A 20,938-nucleotide genomic window follows, 5' to 3' on the forward strand; every position below is an offset into this window, starting at 1 on the left:
CAAGAAAGACACAATTTGGGGACAATTTATCTCTTAACTGCGCGGGAATTGACTTTGTTGTTTGGTATAATATTGCCTACAAAGTATTTGGTAAACCAAAGTTTCTTATATATAATTTAGTATCAAATCACATTTGATTGAGTATTGCATACAAGGTGTTTGATGAAATGTCTAAACCAAAGTTTCTAATATATGATTTAATATCAAATCACATTTGATCGAGTATTGCATAAGGTGTTTGATAAAATGTCTAAATCAATGTTTGATAATATGATTTAATCAACTTTATGATTCTGAATTAAATTTATATATAGAGAATTCTGTTTTTATAACTGTATATGTAAAATCATATTTGATTTTGTATATAGATTCTATAGATTTGTGTTTTGTAACGGGTTTCTTTCTATGAAACTCATTATGGTTAGGATCCAATTGACATGCAACCATTTCATCAGTTGATCTGCTAGAAATGATTACACTCAAAAGGTAAGTGACGATCAGTAATTGCAATACAAGTGCAATTCTTAGAAAGTATGGGACCTACGTAAGACACTCGATTCATCAAGTGATCTTTTGTAGTCATGTTTTGTCCCATCTTTTGCCACGGGTCAAGGGCTCACCGCTTAACTCGCTTTAAGTCGTCCAACTAAGAATGTGCAAAAATGACCACCACTGTGTACCAGTGAATGAGTTTCGCCATGCAATCGTCATTTCACCACTGTGTACCAGTGAGTAAAACAACGACCCCATGTGTCCTTAACAAATTGGATGACAAATGACTTAAATTTATTGGGTCATTCAATTTGATATGTGATCAAAAAGTTATGTTTCGCAGATTCATGCATATCTTCTAAACATAATATTTAATAAAATCATTTTTATAGTCTTAACAACACAAGAGAGCTTGGTAGCTCCATTTGAACGCACAAAGAAGCGCAAGGGCAAAGGTTTGCGATGAACGCAATTAAAAACCCGCCCTTTTAGAAGGCTAGCGCACTCCGACTTATACCTCTCTTAGAGTTTGTTCAAATGGGTGAGCCGCTGTATCTCAAGGTTGTAAGACTCCAATTTTATTAAAAAAAAAATCTCTATTTCGATATTGCTTAGTCAGGTTTATATTTTCTCAAAAACAATTTTACATCATAATAAATATGTAAAATCATAAACTTACTAAAAATACAACTTAACAATTTAAGGTAAGTTACTAAATATACAACAAAATCAATTAAATACTATGACTCCATGGTTCACTTTGTAACCATGATTCTACTGAAGCTAAGAAGCTTATTGCCATGGGTGATTCTATGGTTAGCTCTAGCTCTACACTTGTTGTATATCCTTAACTAAACAACCTAATCACATGAGTACACATCTTGTGTCAAGTTATCCTATTTGTGATATTGTTTGAATCTGAGAAAATCAGTTCTGAAACTAATATTAATCCAGTGATGATACTTTTTTTTATCAAATGAGGTTGCCATGTAAGATTAAGAGAGAGAAACTTTTTTAAGTTGAATAGAAAGCAACAAGACAATCTAATGACAAGTCCAGAAAACCATTTGACATGTCTAAAGTCAACTGACTGTGGAAAGATAGCCATAGGGTAAATGACTACATATCTAAATTCACTAACCAAGCTGAAACTCAAAGACTCCCAACGGTTGGCAAAAAAGACAATTACTCTAAACTCAAACAAATACAAGCAACTAAAGGGTCAAGTAGCCAAGCTAAGTGAAAAGAGTCTTATAGCCAAAGATTGCGTTGAAAATGCCACTTCTTCCGAGTCCTATGGAGATGCTCAATGATTTATGATGAAAGAAGAAACTGGCAAATGCCAAGTCAAGGAAATTTATGACGAAAGAAGGTTCTAAAAAGATTCTTTATGACAAGAGAAAAAAAAAAAAGGCACATTTTTATTTTATTTTAGCTTAGTTATTTATTTTATTTTTTTTCTAGCTTTTTTCATCAACTTTAATTAACTCATTCTAAAAAGAAAAATTCAAAAATTTTAAAAACAACTTTTTGAAACTAAACATGTCGGTCTATGCCGGAGCCGTGTTAGCTAAAGACGGAGCCCATCAATTAAAACCATTTATGAACAATGGCTCGCATACTAACCCGTTCATGTCACACCGTTTAATCACTACTACAACAATACAGGTAGAAGTTTATACAAATCCAGCCTCCACTAATCCCAACACCCTAACTGATAAATATAAGAGTATAAATCATGTCACTTTGATGGAATTCCTCTACACAACTACAATAATACAAGTAAAAGTTCTACACAAACCCATTCTCACCCAAAAGAGTTAAATAGCTTAAGTGTCCTGGACCTTAACCTCTGATGATGTCTTGCTAGAATCATCCACGTCTTCCATCATGGAATCAGTAGCTACTTGTTCATTCTCAAGCTCAATTTTTCCCTCGGAAATCTTTTTGATCATTTCAAAAGAACTGGCTTCAGTTTCAAATGTGGAGTTTGGCCTCTCAGGTTCATTCTGCACCATCATTTACACATTAAGGAAGAGCACAACATGAAGCATTGATGATTACATCAACAAATTACAACCTGCAGGACTGGAGATAATGACTCCTTAACAATTTCAACAACTGCTGGCACAACTTCATTTGCCTCATGATGAGCTAAGAGACATTCTTCAGCAGCAGCCTCCAGAGTGCCACCATCGATTGGATGGTCTTCTTTTTCACTCTGCGCATCCATAGATCGATGAAAAAAAAAAGAAAGAACATACACATAAGTAAACGCAGCAGCAAAAGCTAAAGAAGCCAAACACAGTAAAATTCTAGAACCTTCTTTTCTGTAGAGAGTTCATTTATGGCAGCATCAACTTCCATTTTCTTAGCCTGGCCAGCTTTGCACTCTATCACGTGCCCCATGTGCTCAACTTTTTCTTTAAAGTGCTCGACCTTTTGAGGCAAACTATCCTCACCCTGAGACGACTTCGTAACATTATGGGGTTCGAACTCTGATTTGAGTTCCCTTCCCCCCTGCACAAGCGGTGTAGACAGCACAAATAGTTATCAAAAATAGATTCCCCTACATTTGTTCCGTATTAGGTTTTTCACATAGTTATCAAAAAGCATGGGGTAAAAATGAAATTTAGCAACTATCTATTCAATGATCATACATTCCTAAAATCTATGCACCACTTTCATTGTCGAAGCTTATTTTGCAACGAGTAGTAAATAATTGTAAACATAGTCATTTTTATATGTACTAAAATTCAATTATAATAATCATTATTATGTAAATTACTAAATTTGTTGTGCTTTTTTGCTTTTATTGGGATGACATTCTTAAGTAACATATGACAATACTATGTTTTATTTATTAGATGCCTATATAAGTAGTACCATAATTAATATTTATTATGTATAATGGATTTCATTTAAGTTTTAACTTCCTTAAAACTTTTCCTTTTTGCATTCTTACGGAAATTAATCAAATTGTTTTTACTTTTAACTAATTACAGCCTACTTAAGAACTTCATCATATAGATGAATAGAAAATCAAAGTAAATATTACAGCAAACTCGATCATGCCACTCTAAACTGTTCTTCATAATAATGCCACTTTAATGCATTCTTCATACTCATGCCATTTTAATCTATTCATCGTCATAAGTAGAAGATGTACACAAACCCACCGTCCCACTAAACCAATAACTCCAACTATTAATAACAAATAGTAGCAAAATAACTGAAGACTGCAAGATCTTAACCTGTGAAATGGAAAACTGTAACAATGTCTTGATGGAATCATCCACATCTTCTGTTATAGAACCAATAGCTACTTCTTCCATTTCTTGCACAATAGTTCGTTGGGAGTCTATCCTCCCAGTTTCAAACAGAAAATTTGTCCTATCAGGTTCACTCTGTACCATCATATACATAATAAATAACATAAACATAGATTACACATATGTAACATAGATGTTAAATGGTCAAAATACGACCTGAAGGACCGAAGATGATGCGCCACGAGCAATTTCAACTACAGGTTTGCCCTCCACAGCCTGCAGAGTGCCTCCATTATCAATTGCATGGTCTTCTTTCACACTCTGTTCATCCATAAATCATTGAATAAAACAAGAAAGAAATTACATACAATTAAATGCAACAGCAAGCTAAAGAAGCCAAACTCAATAAAACTTCAGAACCTTCTTTTCAGCAGAATGTTCAGTAACTGCAGCAACAGGTTCCCCTTTATTATTCTCGCCAGCATCTTTTGACACACTGCATTCTGCCACTCGTTCCTCGTGCTCAATTTCTGCTTTAAAGTTCTCGACGTTTTGAGGCAAACTATCCTCACCATGAGACGACTTCTCAACCTCGTTAATTTCAAATAGAATTTCATCAACAGCTGGCACTACTTCACTTGCTCTATGCAGAGCTGCATGTACTTCTCCAGCAGGTTTGCCCTCCATAGACTGCAGAGTTCCTCCATTATCAATAGCAGGGTCTTCTTTCTCACGCTGTTCATCCTTAAATTATTGTATAAACGATAAGAAAGTTACATATAATTAAATGCAGAAGCAAGTTAAAAAAAAGCATAACACAATAAGATTTCAGAACCTTCTTTTCAGCAGAAAGTTTAATAACTGCAGCATCAGCTTCCCATTCGTTATTCTTGCCAGCATCTTTTGAAGCACAGCACTCTGCCACTTGTTCCTCGTGCTCAATTTTTTCTTTGAAGTGCTCGACGCTTTGCGGCAAACTATCCTCACCATGAGAAGACTTCTCAACCTCTTTATTCGGTTTAAAGTTGACCTTCTCAGGAGACCTTGATTTGGACTCCATTTCCCCCTGTGCACATACAGCAAATATTATATAAAAGTGACAACAACATAATCAGCCTCAAAATACTAGTTACTAAAAAACTACTGAAGACCAAAAGGATAATGCTAACACTGAACATGATTACAAGGTTATGAAAGGCGATCAGATAAACATTGCTAGAAGTCCAACTATACGACGCATGAATTGTCTCAATACAATTAGAAATTATGGAATCAATAAAAAAAATCTAGAAAAATTTCAACTTCACTCTGAGTAATTAAGAAAAAAAGCAATTTAATACATTTCATTTCCAGAAAAAAAGTTTCATCAAATTTGGTAAGCACTTTATTTTACTGCATGAAAAAACAAATGGGAATTTCCACCCATGACCTCCAAGGTGGATGTAAATAGGTCATCCAAACATTCTTCAGAGAAGCTACCATTTGCATTTTCAGTCTTTCTCAGGAAAGACAACTTATGGTTAGCTTTCTGTCACAGGTATAAAAGCACCGAGTAATAGCAAGAATGTATCAGAATGTTACCAATACTACATCAACATTTGCATTATCAATGATATGACAAGCAAGTCTGATCATGCCATTTTAATTTCTTAAGCCAAAGATGCAACTCCAATGCAGTAACCCCAACCTCCAACTCATACAAATTAATTAGTAAGACCTAAGTAACTGACTTGTACTGGAGCTTAACCTGCGTAAAAGTAAGCTCTGGCGATGTCTCATTGGAAGCATCCACTTCCTCCATTACAGTATCGGTAGCTACTTGTTCCTTCTCATGCTCAATTGTTCCTGGAATCTTTTCGATCATTTTAGAGGAAGGGGATTCAGTTTCAAACAGTGCATCTGTCCTCTCAGTTTTGCTCTGCACCATCATATATACACAATAAAGAAGAGCATAAACAGTTGAAACAGATAAGACGCTTGGATGTTACGTAGTCAAATTATGACCTGCAAAACTGGAGATGATGTCTCCTGAGCTATTTCAACTTCAATTTCATCAAGGTGTGGCACTACTTCACTTGCATGACAAGCTACATTAATTTCTTCAGCAGGGTAAGCCTCCATGGCCTCCAGAGGACCCCTATCGTCGATTACAGGCTCATCTTTTTCACTCTGCTCGTCCGTAAATCAATGAATAAATAGAATGGGAAAGATCCTACATGAATACGAAATGTAATAGCAAACCCAAAAAGTTAAAAAATTTAGAACCTTCATTTCAGGAGAAAGTTCAATTATGGTAGCATCAACTTCTATTATTTTAATCTCGCCAACATCATCTGAAGCACTGCACTCTGCTACGTGTTCCTCTTGCTCAACTTCAGCTTTGAAGGATTCGGATTTTTCAAAAAGACTATCCACACCAAATGATGACTTTTCGGCTTCTTTATCGGGTTCAGAATCTCCCTTCTCAAGAGATTCTGATTTGGACCCCATTTCCCCCTGCATAGGGATTTAAGAATATCAAGTGGACGATGCTAACAACCTCAAAACGCATATTAATAAAAGAATCTTAAAGACCAAACTACATAAGAATACAAGGTTGAGAGCAGTTGTCGGATAGAAATCGCTGCAAGTAGGTCTAATCATACAATATAAAAACACAATCTCGATACCAGATGATACTATGGACTAAATAAAAAGAATCAGAACAAATTTCCATCTTAGATTACATGTCACCCTTTGAGTAATTAATAAAAAGGCATTTTAGGTTATATCTCTTTGCCAGTCCCAAATAAAGGTTTCATTAGCTTTGGGGGGAAATTTTATTATGCTACACGAAAAATAAAATAGGATTTCGGACAATGTAATTCACAAGCAACCATCTGCATTTCAAGCCTTCATCAGATAAGATAACATATGGTCACTTCATGTCCCAAGTATAAAAGTACTATGTAATAGCAAGAACGAATCAGCTTAGTTACAAATCGCACATGAAATTTATGCTTTTAAGATCTATAATAATTCAAGTGAGTTTGACCATGCGATCTTAATAGAGATAGTTAACACTACTACAATATACAAGTAGATGATGTCCAAAAAGATTTAACAGGTAAATAATCGAAGTGTACCGGATCTTTACCTGTGTAATGGCAAGCTCTGATGATGTGTTGTTTGAATCAACATCAGCTTCCATCAAAGGATCGGTAGCTACTTGTTCCTTGTGCTCAGCTTCCGCTTTGAAGGACTTGGTTTTTTGAGAAACACTATCCTCACCAAAAGACAACTTCTCACCTACTATAGAGAATTCAGAATCTCCCTTCTCTAGAGACTCTGATATGGACCCCATTTCCGCCTGCAGAGGCGGCTAAGAATATCAAATGGACAATACTGATAACCTCAAAACACAGTTTAGTAAAAGTATCTTGAAGATCAAACTAAACATGAATACAAGGCTGTGAGCAGTCGTCGGATGGGATCTCTGCAAGTAGGTCTAATCATACAATATAAAAACAATTTCAATACCATATGATACTATGGAATTATCAAAAAAAAGCAGAACAAACTTAAATTTTAAATTACATGTCACCTTGTGCGTAATCAATATAAAGTATTTTAGTTTATATTTCTTTCCCAGTCCCGAATAAAAGTTTCATTAACTTTGGAGGGGGGGGGGGGGGGATTTTTTCTTGGCTACATGAAAAACAAAATGGTTTTTCAGACACTTTTTTTTCACAAGCAACCATTTGCAATTCAAGCCTTCATCATATAAGACAACATATGGTCACTTTCATGTCCCAAGTATAAAAGTACTATGTAATAGCATATACGAATCAACTTAGTTACAAAACCTACATGAAATTTACGCTTTTAAGATCTATAGTATAACAAGTGAGTTTGATCATGCCACTTTAATAGAGATAACTAACACAATTACAATAATACAATTAGAAGATGTACAAAACCCACCCTCACTAAACACAAAACTCCAACTCTTACAAAAAGATTTAGGAGGTAACTAACTGAAGTGTACTGGACCTTTACCTGAGTAATGGCAAGCTCTGATGATGTCTTGTTTGAATCGTCAATAACTTCGATAAAAGGATCGGTAGCCACATGTTCCTTGTCCTCAAATTCCACTTTGAAGGACTCGGCTTTTTGAGAAACACTATCCTCACCAAAAGAGAACTTCTCAGCTTCCTTATGGGGTTCAGAATCATCCTTCTCGAGAGACTCTGACTTGGACCCCATTTCCACCTGCACAGGCGGTTAAGAATATCAAGTTGACAATACTGATAACTTCAAAACACCGATTAGTAAAAGTATCTTGAAGACCAATAAAACACGAATACAAGGTTGTGAGCAGTCATCAAATAGAAATCACTGAAAGTAGGTCTAATCAAACAATTTAAAAAAAATCTCAATACCAGACGATACTAGGAATAGACAAAATCAGAACAAATTCACAATTTAAATTACATGTCACCCTGTGTGAGTAAATAATAGAAAAGTATTTTAGTTTACATCTCTTTCCTATTCCTGAATAACAGTTTCATTAGCTTCGGTGGGGAATTTTATTTCGCTACATGAAAAACAAAATGGGTATTTCAGGCAGTTTTTTTCACAAGCAACCATTTGCATTTCAATCCTTCGTCAGATAACTGATAAGACAGCATATGCTCACTTTCGTGTCCCAAGTATTAAAGTACTGTGTAAGAGCAAGTACAAATCAGCTTAGTTACAAATGATACATGAAATTTCTGCGTTTAAGATCTAATACAGAACAAGTGAGTTTCATCATCCCACTTTAATAGAGATACTTAACACAAGTACAATACAAGTAGAAGATGTACAAAAACCACTGTCACGCTAACCCCAAAACTCCAACTCTTACAAAAAGATTAAAGAGCTAAATAACTAAAATGTGCAGAACCTTTACCTGTGTATTGGCAAGCTCTGATGATGTCTTGTTTAAATCATCATCAACTTCCATGAAAGGATCGGTAGCCACTTGTTCTTTCTCAAGCTCAATTGTTGCCTGGGAGATCTTTGGCATCTTTTCAGAGGATGTGGTGGAATCCGCCCACTCAGTGTCACTCTGCATTATCATATACACAATAAAGAACATAAAGATACAAGATAGATAAGAAACATAGATACTACATTGACAAACTATGACCTGCAGAACAGGAGATGATGGCTTCTGAACAATTTCAACCGCAATGTTTTCAATGGCGTCCACCACTTCACTTGCTCCAAGACAAGGTACATTGGATTCTTCTGTAGGGTTGGCTTCCACTGCCTCCAGAACGCCTCCAACCGCGATTACAGGGTCATCTTTTTCACTCTGCTCATCCACAAATCAATGAATAACACGGGAACAATCCTACATAATATAAATGTAATTGCAAGGTAAATTAGCCAAACACAATAACATTTTAAAACCTTGTTTTCAGCAGAAAGTTCATCTATGGCGGCATCAACATCAATTTTATTATTCGTGTTAGCGTCTTCCGATGCACTGCACGCTGCCACTCGATCCTTATGATCAGCTTCTACTTTGAAGGGCTCCACTTTTTGAGGAAAACTATCCTCAACATGAGACAACTTCTCTTTTTTATTAGTTTTAGACTCTCCCATCTCAAGGGACTCAGGTTTAGACTCTATTTCCCCTTGCACCTGTGGCACATATTATTAGTGTAGAAGTGACAACAAGAATAGAAAGCAGAAATAACCGCAAAACACAAGTTAGTAAAGGAGTCTTGAAGACGAAAAGGACAAAACTAAAACTGAATATGAATACAAGGTCGTGAACAGTAAACTCAGGCACAAACTAACGCAAGTAAATCTAACCATGTCATGCATAAATTGTCTCATTATTATAATATACTATGGAATCGACAGACAGCAATCAGAACAATTTTTTAACTTAGAGCACATATTACCCTGCATGTAATTAATAGCTTGTTTATCCCCCAAATAAAAGTTTCATTTAGCTTTGATATGCAACAATATATTTGCTTTTTGATAAAAGAAATGGAAATTTAACATATGACTTCCTCGATTGATAAAATAATCTTAACAAACGACTACATGTATTATAGAGCCTTTTTCAGAAAAGACAACAAATGCTCAGTTTTGTGTCCCAAATATATAAAAGCACTATGTAATAGCAAAAAGTAATCAGCCTGATTAAAAATTGCATATAAATTTTCTACACTTAAAATATATGAAGTGGAAGCACGGTTGATTTACAAATGTAAGCTTTATTTGTGAGTAACATGTATGCATACTCACCTCCAAAATTGGTAATTTCTGGGGATGCGTTTCTTCTTTGGACTTGGTAATGTCAATGTCACGAGTCTTTTTCCCTGATTCTTTTGCCACTAAAATGTTTTTTTGCTCCACAACATTCTTCCCCTGGGTACTTGGGCTACCATCTGTTGTGCTCGCATCAATCTCTGCTAATGTGTTGGATTGATCTTTCGCATGCGAGGTAGAGTTCACTGTTGGTTCGGCCAATGAAGAAACACGAGTAGAACGATCATCAGTTATAGAAGCTTGATCAGTTCTCTTCTGAGCTTCATGACGTAGCATACTTCTTGTAGCAATAGTTTTTCTACCAGAAGAAACTCGTGTTCTCTTTTGAACGGGTTCATTAGACTTCTGCTCCTGAGTGTCTGCCGCATCCTCCTTTCTTCTGCGACGGGGTGCCTCGATTCCACCGTGAACCGCCTTTCTACCTCGTCCTCTACCTTGATTCAACACAGGATTAGAAGACATAGAATGAGAGCCAATCTGAGCAGTGACAAGAGGCATAGCTGTTTGAGAACTCAAAATTCCAACTTCAGTGGACTTCGAACCAATAGAATCAGAAAGTGGTGTCTGCAAAGTCCCTGCATCCGGATCCATTAGAGTCTCACTAGTGTCTATTAATACAGAAGACGTAGCTATAGATGCAATGGGAACCGGTGTCCTTGGTGATGCTATATCAGGTCTGTGGGATAGATTTACAGGAATATTAACAGGGGAAGCTGAAACTGGTGTGTTACTGGCAACATTTTCAGCAGTTGAGGTCGATACCAAAAGTTCAGCAGCTGTTTCCGAATCAGTAGATGGCAACAGAGAGTTTGTTTCTGGCTCGCTGGCAAGAGAAGAGGTTCGAAGACCTGGAATAGCTAATACCACATTAGGCGACTTCCTTCCCCTACGTTGAGGCACACCGACTTCACTTTCGATTATTTGGCCACGCCCTCTACCCCGACCGCGACCTCGACCCCGACCCCTGCCTCTCCCAGGTGTGACTATAGGAGATATTGCAGACCGAGAGTTGGGTGATGTTGGGGATAGCATTGGCATAGAGACAGGACCCAATGGTGAGGCAGGGCTAGAAAGAATTCCAGGAGGAACAACAGTGCTGGCCATGATGTTAGAATGAGGTGTAGACTTGGACTGAGAAGCTGGTACAGTGGTGGTTGACTGGGATCCTGCATGATTACTAGTGGTTGATAGGGAACTCGGACCCAGAGTAGGGTTTGCTGAACAAGATACAAGAGAATCTGTTTCCTGAGAAGCCATCAGAGGAGGAGAAGAACTGAATTTTGGTTGAAATCCAGGGGGTGGAGGGGTTATTTGCTGATAACCAGGAGGAGCGCTGATTGGCTGATAGCCTGGAGGCGGAGTGGTCATTGACTTATAACCAGGAGTCACCGGTGGTTGAAAACCTGGAGGATGACTGGCCGCTGGTTGAAAACCTGGAGGCACTGCCAGGGTTACATTAGTATCATTTGGGTTTGATCTAGGGCTAGTCGTCGTCACCTCAGGGCTAGGAAGAATTTGAATACCTAATGGATTAACAGCTGGAGTAACAGGTTTAGCTGTTGAAGTAACATGTCCTTGAGAAGCCGGACGACCAACTGAAGATGGAGAAACACCTGTCAGATTCTTTTTGGGCCTTCCACGACCCCGCTTTGATGGCGTATTTAGATCCTTCATTTGTTGAACAGTGGAATCAGCAGTAGGTTGCAATGGCTGTATGTTTGGCAACCCTGTGCCTTCTGAACCAATAACCACACCAGATTCACTCTTCACATTTGGCAACCCTGCACCTTCTGAACCAATAACCACACCAGATTCACTCTTCACAATAGCCAACTCTCGTTCTTTCGGTTCTTCCTTACGGTTAGGAGAACCAGAATTTTCAGCTTGACACAATTTCTCAAATTCGTCTTCTGTCCATTGCTCCTCATAAGAACGCACCTAAGTGAAGTATTATCATATATAGCAACTAAAGTGAGAAGAGAACTTATGGCATGTGCCACAATTAAGGGGAAAAGGAAAAAGAATATGTCATAAAATTAGAGTGGCAAGATGGGCGGATCAGGCAACTGTCATAAGGGGCTCAGGTTGAAACTAGTCATCATTCAGTAACTATCAAAACAGTTCAGTTAAGGTTGGCTAATCCACTGCAACCTGTTTTTTTTTGTCTGTTTTGCAACCTTTTTTTCTTTTAATAAATATGCACTAATATATGATTACAAAATTAATATTAATACAACCATTAGCTAAATTTTTATAAAATGATTAAGGACTTTATATGCTTTAAAAACAAACTGCAGGTTTCAATCAGCCCCTTGACATGTTCGGCCTATTTAGCAAGTTCGCTTTTAAGCTACACCCAATCAAAAAGTAAATGAATCTAAATCCCCATCTCTTCAAAATACGAACAACATCAACTAACCTCTCTTGCACGCTTTCCCCTTCCATAATGTTGAACGTCCAAGTTTCCAAGTTCACCCTTCCTTTTGCCCCCAACACCAGGCACTACCACAGGTTTAGGAACTTCAATTGCCTTCATAGCTTCACAGAATGATGTCAACTCATTTTCCGTCACAAGCCTAGAAGGAAGGGGAGGTATGACTTCACTGCTTGTACCCCCTTGTTCTGATACCAACCTTTCCCATACAACCTGCACATTTCCAAATAGTGTTAATAAAAGACAACTCAGAGATGCAGCATACCATTCTTCTAGGCTAACAAAATAAAATAAAGATCTCAAGTGATATACCAGCTCCTCTTCCTGCCTCTTTTTATCAATTTCCTCAAAAACATCAATTTCAGACTCACTGTCATCAACAAAACTATAAATATGAATACCAAGTGATATTTTAAGTTGCTCAAACAGAAACCAATAGAACCAGGTAAAACATGAAGTGAAATGATCAGATCTATAAACAACTCGAAACTGTGTAGTTCAACTAGTTATTATATAATCCGCTAACCGCACATATAAATTATATCGTGCACCAAACTTCAATATCGTATTGATTAAATGAATACAATGGCAATTACAAAACATTTAATCAGAATCATAGTTGTCAAAGGGAAGACGCACTCAAAGTGCAATGACCCATTTTGGTGCTGATACGAACCCATCCCATAATAGGCTCGTATCATGCCACAAGCTAGGTGTAGAACTCACTCCCAAAAGCTAGCTCGTGGCATGATACGAGCCTATTATGGGATGGGTTCGTATCAATTGGTATCAGAGCTAGCCCTACCTTTCAAGGTTCTAACGCTCGGAGTGGTGGCCTATGGAGTGGTGGCTTGGACCCAAGGAGAAGGGTGCCAACCGTGACCAACATAGCCGTGACCAACGAGGACGTTGGCTCTTCAAAGGGTGGGGTATTGATATGATCCCACATCGGCTAAGTATGGGATTGGTTGGTGGTTTATAAGCCTAGGTGTCCCCTCCTCCTTTGAGCTAGCTTTTGGGAGTGAGTTCTACACCTAGCTTGTGGCATGATACGAGCCTATTATGGGATGGGTTCGTATCAATTGGTATCAGAGCCTTGCTCTTGTGACTGGTGGAAAAGATGACTCGAAAAGTTACTGAGGTGGACGCTGACTTGAAGAAATTGCAGAAGGCGTCAGAGGAAAATGCTGCTGCTGCAGCAGCTCGGTTTGAGGAGATGAAGGTGGATTTCAAGGCTGCCTTGGAGGAAACAACTAACAAAATTCTGGAATTGGTTGCAGCTAAGTTCCAGGAACAATCAGCGATTCCATTTACTTCCATGCCACAACCAAGTGTTACGGTTTCGACGTCTAAGGACACTGAAGTAAATGATGCAGCTTTTGATTACAAGAGATGGGATGAGGCACACCCGAATAGTCCAGTGGGGAAATCAAAATTTCGATTTGGGAATTTTGAAACAGGTGACACTTCTGGTTTTTCTCAAGAACAGCTTAATGGATCAGACATCAAGCGTTCGGGCCTGTTTCGTGAACAGCTTTTCAGACAAGAAAGTAACCAGTTTGGGGACAAACCCATGCAACAAGGTGACTATCGGTTACGTAAGCTGAAGATGCCGATGTTTGATGGTGATGATGCGTATGGGTGGGTTTATAAGATGGATCGTTTCTTTGATGTGCAAGGGTTTATTCAGCCTGGGGAACGTTTGAGAGCAGCGGTGTTATGTTTAGAGGGGCAAGCTTTGTCCTGGTTTCGTTGGCATCACAAACGTGAGCCTTTTGGTCATTGGGATATATTGAAAGCAGGTGTTTTGGAGAGATTTCAACCATCACAGGCAGGTGATCTTTATGAACAACTGTTAGCTATTATACAAGAAGGTACAGCCAGGGAGTATGTGAGTAGGTTTGAGCAGCTTGCAGCTCAGTTGGATGGAATTCCAGAAGAGGTATTAATTGCTACTTTTCTGAAAGGGTTGAAACCGGATCTGCGATCGGCGGTTCGTTTTTTACAACCTTGAGGGTTGAAACAAACGATTAAGATGGCTATTATGATTGATGAGGATGGTATGGTTGGGGGTTTAGAGGTCGGGAAAAGTGCACTGAAGTGGGCCGGTTCAGGGCGTATTGGGTTAATTGGGGGGCTTTAACTATGAGTTTCCACTATCAAAGTCGGCTGGTGACACTTAAAGGAGAATCGGGTTTGCAAAGAGGGGCGACTTCATTGCAATCATTGGTTGGAGATTTAGAGGGAATAAATGAAGGGTATTTGTTGTGTTATGCGGGGTTGGATGTAGTTACAGAGTCGGGGTCACAAGTTCAGCCAGAATTGGACGAATTACTTGTTACATTCGCCGATGTGTTTTTGATGCCTTCAGGGTTACCACCGTCACGAGAACATGAGCACGCGATTGTGTTAAAAAGTGGAACAGAACCCGTAAATGTACGACCATACGTTATCCACAGTTTCAGAAAGATGAGATTGAAAAGTTAGTGGGTGAAATGTTAACAGCTGGGGTTATTCGGCCAAGTAGTAGTCCTTTCTCAAGTCCGGTGTTGCTAGTTAAAAAATAAAGACGGGAGTCGGAGGTTTTGTGTTGATTATAGAGCTTTGAATAAAGTAACAGTATTAGACAAATTTCCTATTCCCGTTATTGATGAATTGTTGGACGAATTGCATGGGGCTAAGGTTTTCTCAAAGTTGGATCTCAAATCGGGGTATCACCAGATTCGTATGAAGGAATCCGACATTCATAAGACAGCTTTTCAGACGCATGAAGGCCATTATGAATTTTTAGTTATGCCGTTTGGGTTAACAAATGCCCCCTCAACATCCGCCACAAATCCTAGCCCTAACCTTCATTGTCTGTGGAGAAGAAAATCCAACAATCGAATTTGCTGAAACTGAAATGGCATCTAAGTGAACATGCTCATTATTATCTTCATCATCAGACAACCCATCCTCCCCTCCACCAGGCTCAACAATCAATCGCAAAGCCCGCAAACTTTTTTCAGGACAACGATGACCAGGTCCAAACCTTCCATCACAGCGAAAACATAATCCTTTTGCCCTCTTATCTGCATATTCCGCATCAGTCATCCTCTTAAAAGGTTTTTTTGTCTCACCACTCTTAATCACCCCAACATTCCAGTCGTTGATGAATAAGGTATTTCGAGTTTTTCTTCGCAAGTTTGTCTTAGTATTCTTTGATGATATCCTCGTTTATAGTACAAGTATGAATGAACATAGAAAACACTTATCATTAGTTTTTGAGAAATTACAAGATGAGGGTTTATACTGTAATCGAAAGAAGTGTGTCTTTGGACAAGGATGTGTAGAATATTTGGGGCACATTGTTACAAATCAGGGGGTAATGGCTGATCCAGCCAAGATAACGGCTATGACAGCTTGGCCTAAGCCAAGAACTTTAAGGGAGTTACGGGGTTTTTTGGGATTAACTGGGTATTACCGGAAGTTTGTTAGTGGATATGGAAAGATTGCGAGACCATAAACCGATTTACTTAAAAAGGATGGGTTTACGTGGACAGAGGAGGCCACCCGTGCTTTTGAGGAGCTAAAACGAGTGATGACACGAGTTCCAGTGTTGGCACTTCCTGATTTTTCTAAGGAATTTGTGATTGAAACGGATGCCTCGGGGCAAGGGGTTGGGGCCGTGTTGATGCAAGAAGGGAAACCGATTGCTTATTTTAGTCAAGTGTTAGGTGTACGAGCTCAATTAAAATCAGTTTATGAAAGAGAGTTAATGGCTATTATTCTAGCTGTTCAGAAGTGGAGGCCATATCTGTTAGGACGTAAATTTACTGTAGTAACTCATCAAAAAAGTCTAAAATTTTTGCTAGAGCAAAGAACAGTTCCGGGGGAACATCAGAAATGGATTGCAAAACTGTCAGGTTATGAGTTTGTAATTTTATATCGGCCCGGAAAAGAAAATGGGGCTGCTGATGCTCTATCACGACGTGGCAGAGAGGTAGAGTTTGGGCAGATTTCTACGAGTCAAATGGCGTTGGATGATGCTTTGTTGTTAGAGTTAAAAACAGATTCGGGTTTAAGTGTGATACGAGACCGTGTTAACCAGGAAGTTTCGGGATTGGATGGGTATTCTGTTTGTGAGGGGTTACTCTTATATAAAGGGCGCTTGGTACTACCTAGGGGATCCACTTGGATTAAGAGGTTATTTCTTGACATTCATGGCTGAGGGAACCCAGAAAACTTATCAACGAATGAGTCGGGATTTTATTGGGTTGGGATGCGGAAAGATATTGCTAGGATGGTGGTTGAGTGTGATGTTTGTCAGCGACATAAGTATTCTAACCAATCTCCGGCGGGGTTGTTGCAACCGCTCGCCTTGCCTGAACAAATTTGGGAGGATTTAACTATGGATTTCATTGATGGCCTGCCTAAGTCTGGAGGTTATAGTGTGATTTTTGTGGTAGTGGATAGGCTGAGCAAAGGAGCTCACTTTATTCCTTTGAAGCATCCTTATACCGCATCTTTAGTGGCAGCTATTTTTATTAAAGAAGTGGTACGTTTGCACGGGATTCCTAAGTCAATAATTTCGGATAGGGATAAAGTTTTTGTTAGCCAATTTTGGAAAGAATTGTTCAAGTTCATGGGAACCGTTCTTAAAAGAAGCACAGCGTATCACCCGCAGACGGATGGTCAAACCGAAGTCGTTAATAGAAGTCTAGAAACATACTTGCGGTGTTTCGCATCTAACAAACCAAAAGAATGGCTAAAATGGTTGTCTTGGGCTGAGTACTGGTATAATACTTCGTATCATTCAACGATTGGGATGACTCCCTTCAAAGTAATGTATGGTCGAGAACCTCCACCACTCCTCCACTACGATTCAGGAAGTGCTTATACCTTCGATGTTGATCAATACCTTGTCGAACGTGACCAGGTTTTAAAGGAGTTAAAAGTACAGTTGGTGCGTGCTCAACATATCATGAAAACTCAAGCAGATAAGAAGCGTAGAGATGTGCATTTTGTGGAAGGTGAAATGGTTTATCTTAAATTGCATCCATATCGGCAGACTACTGTGGCTGGACGTGCTAATCAAAAACTATCAGCCCGTTTCTATGGTCCGTTCAAAGTTTTGAGTAAAGTGGGAGAAGTGGCTTATAGATTGCAATTGCCTGTAGAGTCTGCAATACATAATGTTTTTCACGTGTCACAACTAAGGAAGGTAGTGGGAAATATTCAAGCAGAAACTTCTTTGCCTGCTAGTGTGGAAGTTACAGAAAATGTACAGCCAAGCCAGTTATTAGGGGTACGTGGTTCTGGTGTTGACAAGGAAGTGTTGCTGTCTTGGGTCGGGTTGCCTGTTGAGGAGGCTACTTGGGAGAAGGCCGATAATATGGCGGCTCAATTTCCAGCTTTTCACCTTGAGGACAAGGTGATTCTTTGGGAAGGGGGTAGTGATACGAATCAAGCTCAAGATCAGAAGATGGGCCAAGTTTACAGCCGAAAGGATATGGGCCATTGGGGCCAAGTTTACAGCAGAAGAAAGAAGAGACAAAGCTGAGAAGTTCGAGGGTGCTATGTGTCATCTTCTTATAATAGTTTATTAATTATGGTAATTACTTGTTAGTCAAGAAAAAGTCTGTTACGTTAAATAAGGCTACGGGCCATTAGGGTTAATTGTCTTGAATATTATTGTGTTCTGCGGAACCTAGGAGCTGCTGGAGCTCTATTTCCAGCTTATTAATTGTTACAGCCAACTACATACGGCTATTTTGTTCGTGAATACTTCTGTTAATCTCTATTCTTGTCGATTACAGTTAGATTCCTATCAAATTGGTGAGTGAGTTCTACACCTAGCTTGTGGCATGATACGAGCCTATTATGGGATGGGTTCGTATCAGATGCCTAGGCAAAGAAGCACAAAAAAACACAGGGCCTGGAAAAATAAAAGCACACCTAAGTAAAAGAAAATATCATTCAAATTACTAAATACCATTCAAAAACCCATAAACTATTCACCAAAAACCTAAAACAAAAAAATTCAATCCAAATTATTCATAATTACGTTGAAATCATTTCTAGTGGAATGTAAGAAAATATAAAAACTACTAAACAACAAAAACATACACTACTATAGTATATGGAAACAGATTTCTATAGCCCTCAAAAAGAGAATACAAACCCTATGAAAACCAGTTTCTATATACATATTACTATAAAAACTATAGAAACCCCTTACAGAAACCTGTTTACACATAGAGCTGGCAATTTCCGACACGGACCTGTTAGCACGACACGACACGACCTAGTATTTTCGTGTTTCGTGTATTAACAGGTCCGGACCTGTTAAGACGAGACCTGTTAAAACACGATAAGACAAGTAGTATATATATGGACATGTTAAGACACGTTAAAGACACGTTAAGGACCCGTTAAAGACACGTTAAAGACTTGCTAAGGACACATTAAGACATGTTAAAACACGATAAGATACATTATCAGGTCTCTTAACAGGTTCCTTATCGTGCAACTTTTAATAAGTACCTTAACAGGTCTCTTTACAGGTCTCTTATCGTCCCTTATCTTGTCCCTTATCGTGTAACCTGATAAAAATCGTGTCGTGTTCGTGTTTGGAAAAACTGACACGACTATCGTGTCGTGTTCATGTTTAACCCTATCGTGTTCATGTCGTGTTCATGTCTTATCGTGTTCGTGTCTTATCGTGTCGTGTCAGACACGATATGCCAGCTCTATTTACACACAACGGATAAATATATATGCGATTTATATAGGGAATAAGAAAAGATAATTATATTCTGACATAAAACTCCTCTTTCTTTCACACCTAAAGTAATGGCCTCTCATAAAATTCCTCTTTCTTTCTCTTAAATATTTTTAAAATATTCCGACAATTGAACATACATGGTATAAATTGGGTTAGTTTGATCTTTACTTTGTGTAATTGTACCTAAATTTAGATTAGGGTACCATTATACCTATAAATAACTGATGCAATACGCTATCTTCACAATGAGAAGATGTCTACTTAATACTCGCTATATCATAAGATTAAGAGAGAAAATACTTGGGTTCCCAAATTACCAAGACAAAAATGGTACCTCCGGGCTATTATATCATTGAGAGCATCATCATTTAAAACAGGAGCAGCTTCCTCTTTCTTACATTCCCGCAACAGAGCTTCCAAGTATTCTCTTCGGTCTTCGGCACTATGATACAATTTACGTGAAGAACAAATCAATTTCTCCCTTACAACAATATGTATAAACGCAATAAATATAGCAGACCATATGATGCATAATATACATGCAATTATACACAATATTAATATATGTATCATATAGAAAACATGATGCATACTATACTACTATCCACGTTATATGCTAATTAAAAATATGTAATATTTATGCAACAACTGAATGTTATATGCAATAAAAATATACTTAATATTACATGCAAAAAATATGCATATTATACAGATAGAATACTGTCGCCATCAAGAGTAACATACGGTAAACATAGAAACCATGATGATACCTTGTGTTATTGTCAAAAAAACCAGCAGTAATGCTCTGGTTAGCAACTCCAAGTTTGTGCTCAGCTGACGCTCTAACTTGTTCCTCCACCGTTTTAACCTATCATTAAAACATTTTTAACAACCAGCCTATAGTATTTTAACCTTCTATGCTAGTCAAGTGCATGCAAATTTTGAATGAATGCATCTTAAACATATGTGATACTGAAGTCCTGAAATTTACATACAGTTTCTAACCGCAGAACGAGTACATCCTTCTTCTGACCTATCCTGTGAGCTCTAGCTTGTGCTTGCAGATCAACCTGACCAAAGGGAGGGACATAAAAACATTGAGCACAAAAAATCTTTATTCCAACATACAGTGTCATATGAATTTATAAGAATGTGTGGTATCTAATACCTGTGGATTCCAATCTGTGTCAAAAATGATGACTGTATCGGCAGCTTGAAGATTAACTCCAACGCCTCCCGCACGGATACTATGGATCACATATATAAATGTTCAGCACTAATCCATCTTTTGCAATGTTCTTTTGTAGAGCCACATTGTTACGATTTACAAACATATAGCTAAAAAAGCCATAAATAGAAAAGCAATGAATACTGAAGACGTTGATTACCTGAGCAGGAATATAAAAAAAGGAGATCCGGGTTTGTTAAACTGATCAATCAGGGCCCCACGATCACCACCAGATGTATGCCCATCTAAGCGAAGGTACTTGTATTTTTTCCAGTACAAATAATCCTCCATGACATCAAGCAGCCTAGTCATCGTTGAAAAGAGAAGAATCTGCATATAGATTTCAATTTAAGCATCTGAAGGCAATACATTAACTTAGAAATATAGTTCAAGATTCCAACGCATATCAGAGAAGTAAGCATGGATATATA

General features: G+C 38.2%; 1 protein-coding gene across 4 annotated transcripts in view; it reads right to left on the bottom strand.

Annotated features, from left to right (window-relative positions):
* Positions 1-2,058: 2,058 nt before the first annotated feature.
* LOC122598630 (chromatin structure-remodeling complex protein SYD) overlaps positions 2,059-20,938 on the bottom strand; it is a 35,885-nt gene continuing 17,005 nt past the window's right edge. For 2 of the 4 annotated variants that reach the window (XM_043771218.1, XM_043771226.1), the window contains 23 exons: positions 20,668-20,837; positions 20,448-20,526; positions 20,275-20,349; positions 20,050-20,147; positions 19,614-19,721; positions 12,826-12,883; positions 12,499-12,726; positions 10,056-12,017; positions 9,204-9,437; positions 8,938-9,105; positions 8,698-8,856; positions 7,803-8,015; positions 6,901-7,113; positions 6,030-6,260; positions 5,769-5,933; positions 5,512-5,682; positions 4,600-4,830; positions 4,185-4,508; positions 3,981-4,085; positions 3,747-3,899; positions 2,815-3,012; positions 2,573-2,713; positions 2,059-2,501 (listed from right to left, as the gene is read on the bottom strand). In XM_043771218.1, coding sequence (XP_043627153.1) covers positions 2,322-2,501; positions 2,573-2,713; positions 2,815-3,012; positions 3,747-3,899; positions 3,981-4,085; positions 4,185-4,508; positions 4,600-4,830; positions 5,512-5,682; positions 5,769-5,933; positions 6,030-6,260; positions 6,901-7,113; positions 7,803-8,015; positions 8,698-8,856; positions 8,938-9,105; positions 9,204-9,437; positions 10,056-12,017; positions 12,499-12,726; positions 12,826-12,883; positions 19,614-19,721; positions 20,050-20,147; positions 20,275-20,349; positions 20,448-20,526; positions 20,668-20,837 — 5,664 coding nt within the window. In that variant the 3' untranslated portion in view covers positions 2,059-2,321. The remainder of the gene's footprint in view (positions 2,502-2,572; positions 2,714-2,814; positions 3,013-3,746; positions 3,900-3,980; positions 4,086-4,184; positions 4,509-4,599; positions 4,831-5,511; positions 5,683-5,768; positions 5,934-6,029; positions 6,261-6,900; positions 7,114-7,802; positions 8,016-8,697; positions 8,857-8,937; positions 9,106-9,203; positions 9,438-10,055; positions 12,018-12,498; positions 12,727-12,825; positions 12,884-19,613; positions 19,722-20,049; positions 20,148-20,274; positions 20,350-20,447; positions 20,527-20,667; positions 20,838-20,938) is intronic. The other 2 variants (XM_043771231.1, XM_043771239.1) reach the window with 2 other exon arrangements.

The sequence above is a fragment of the Erigeron canadensis genome, chromosome 1 (genome assembly GCF_010389155.1).
Source record: "Erigeron canadensis isolate Cc75 chromosome 1, C_canadensis_v1, whole genome shotgun sequence".
Taxonomy (NCBI): Eukaryota; Viridiplantae; Streptophyta; class Magnoliopsida; order Asterales; family Asteraceae; genus Erigeron; species Erigeron canadensis.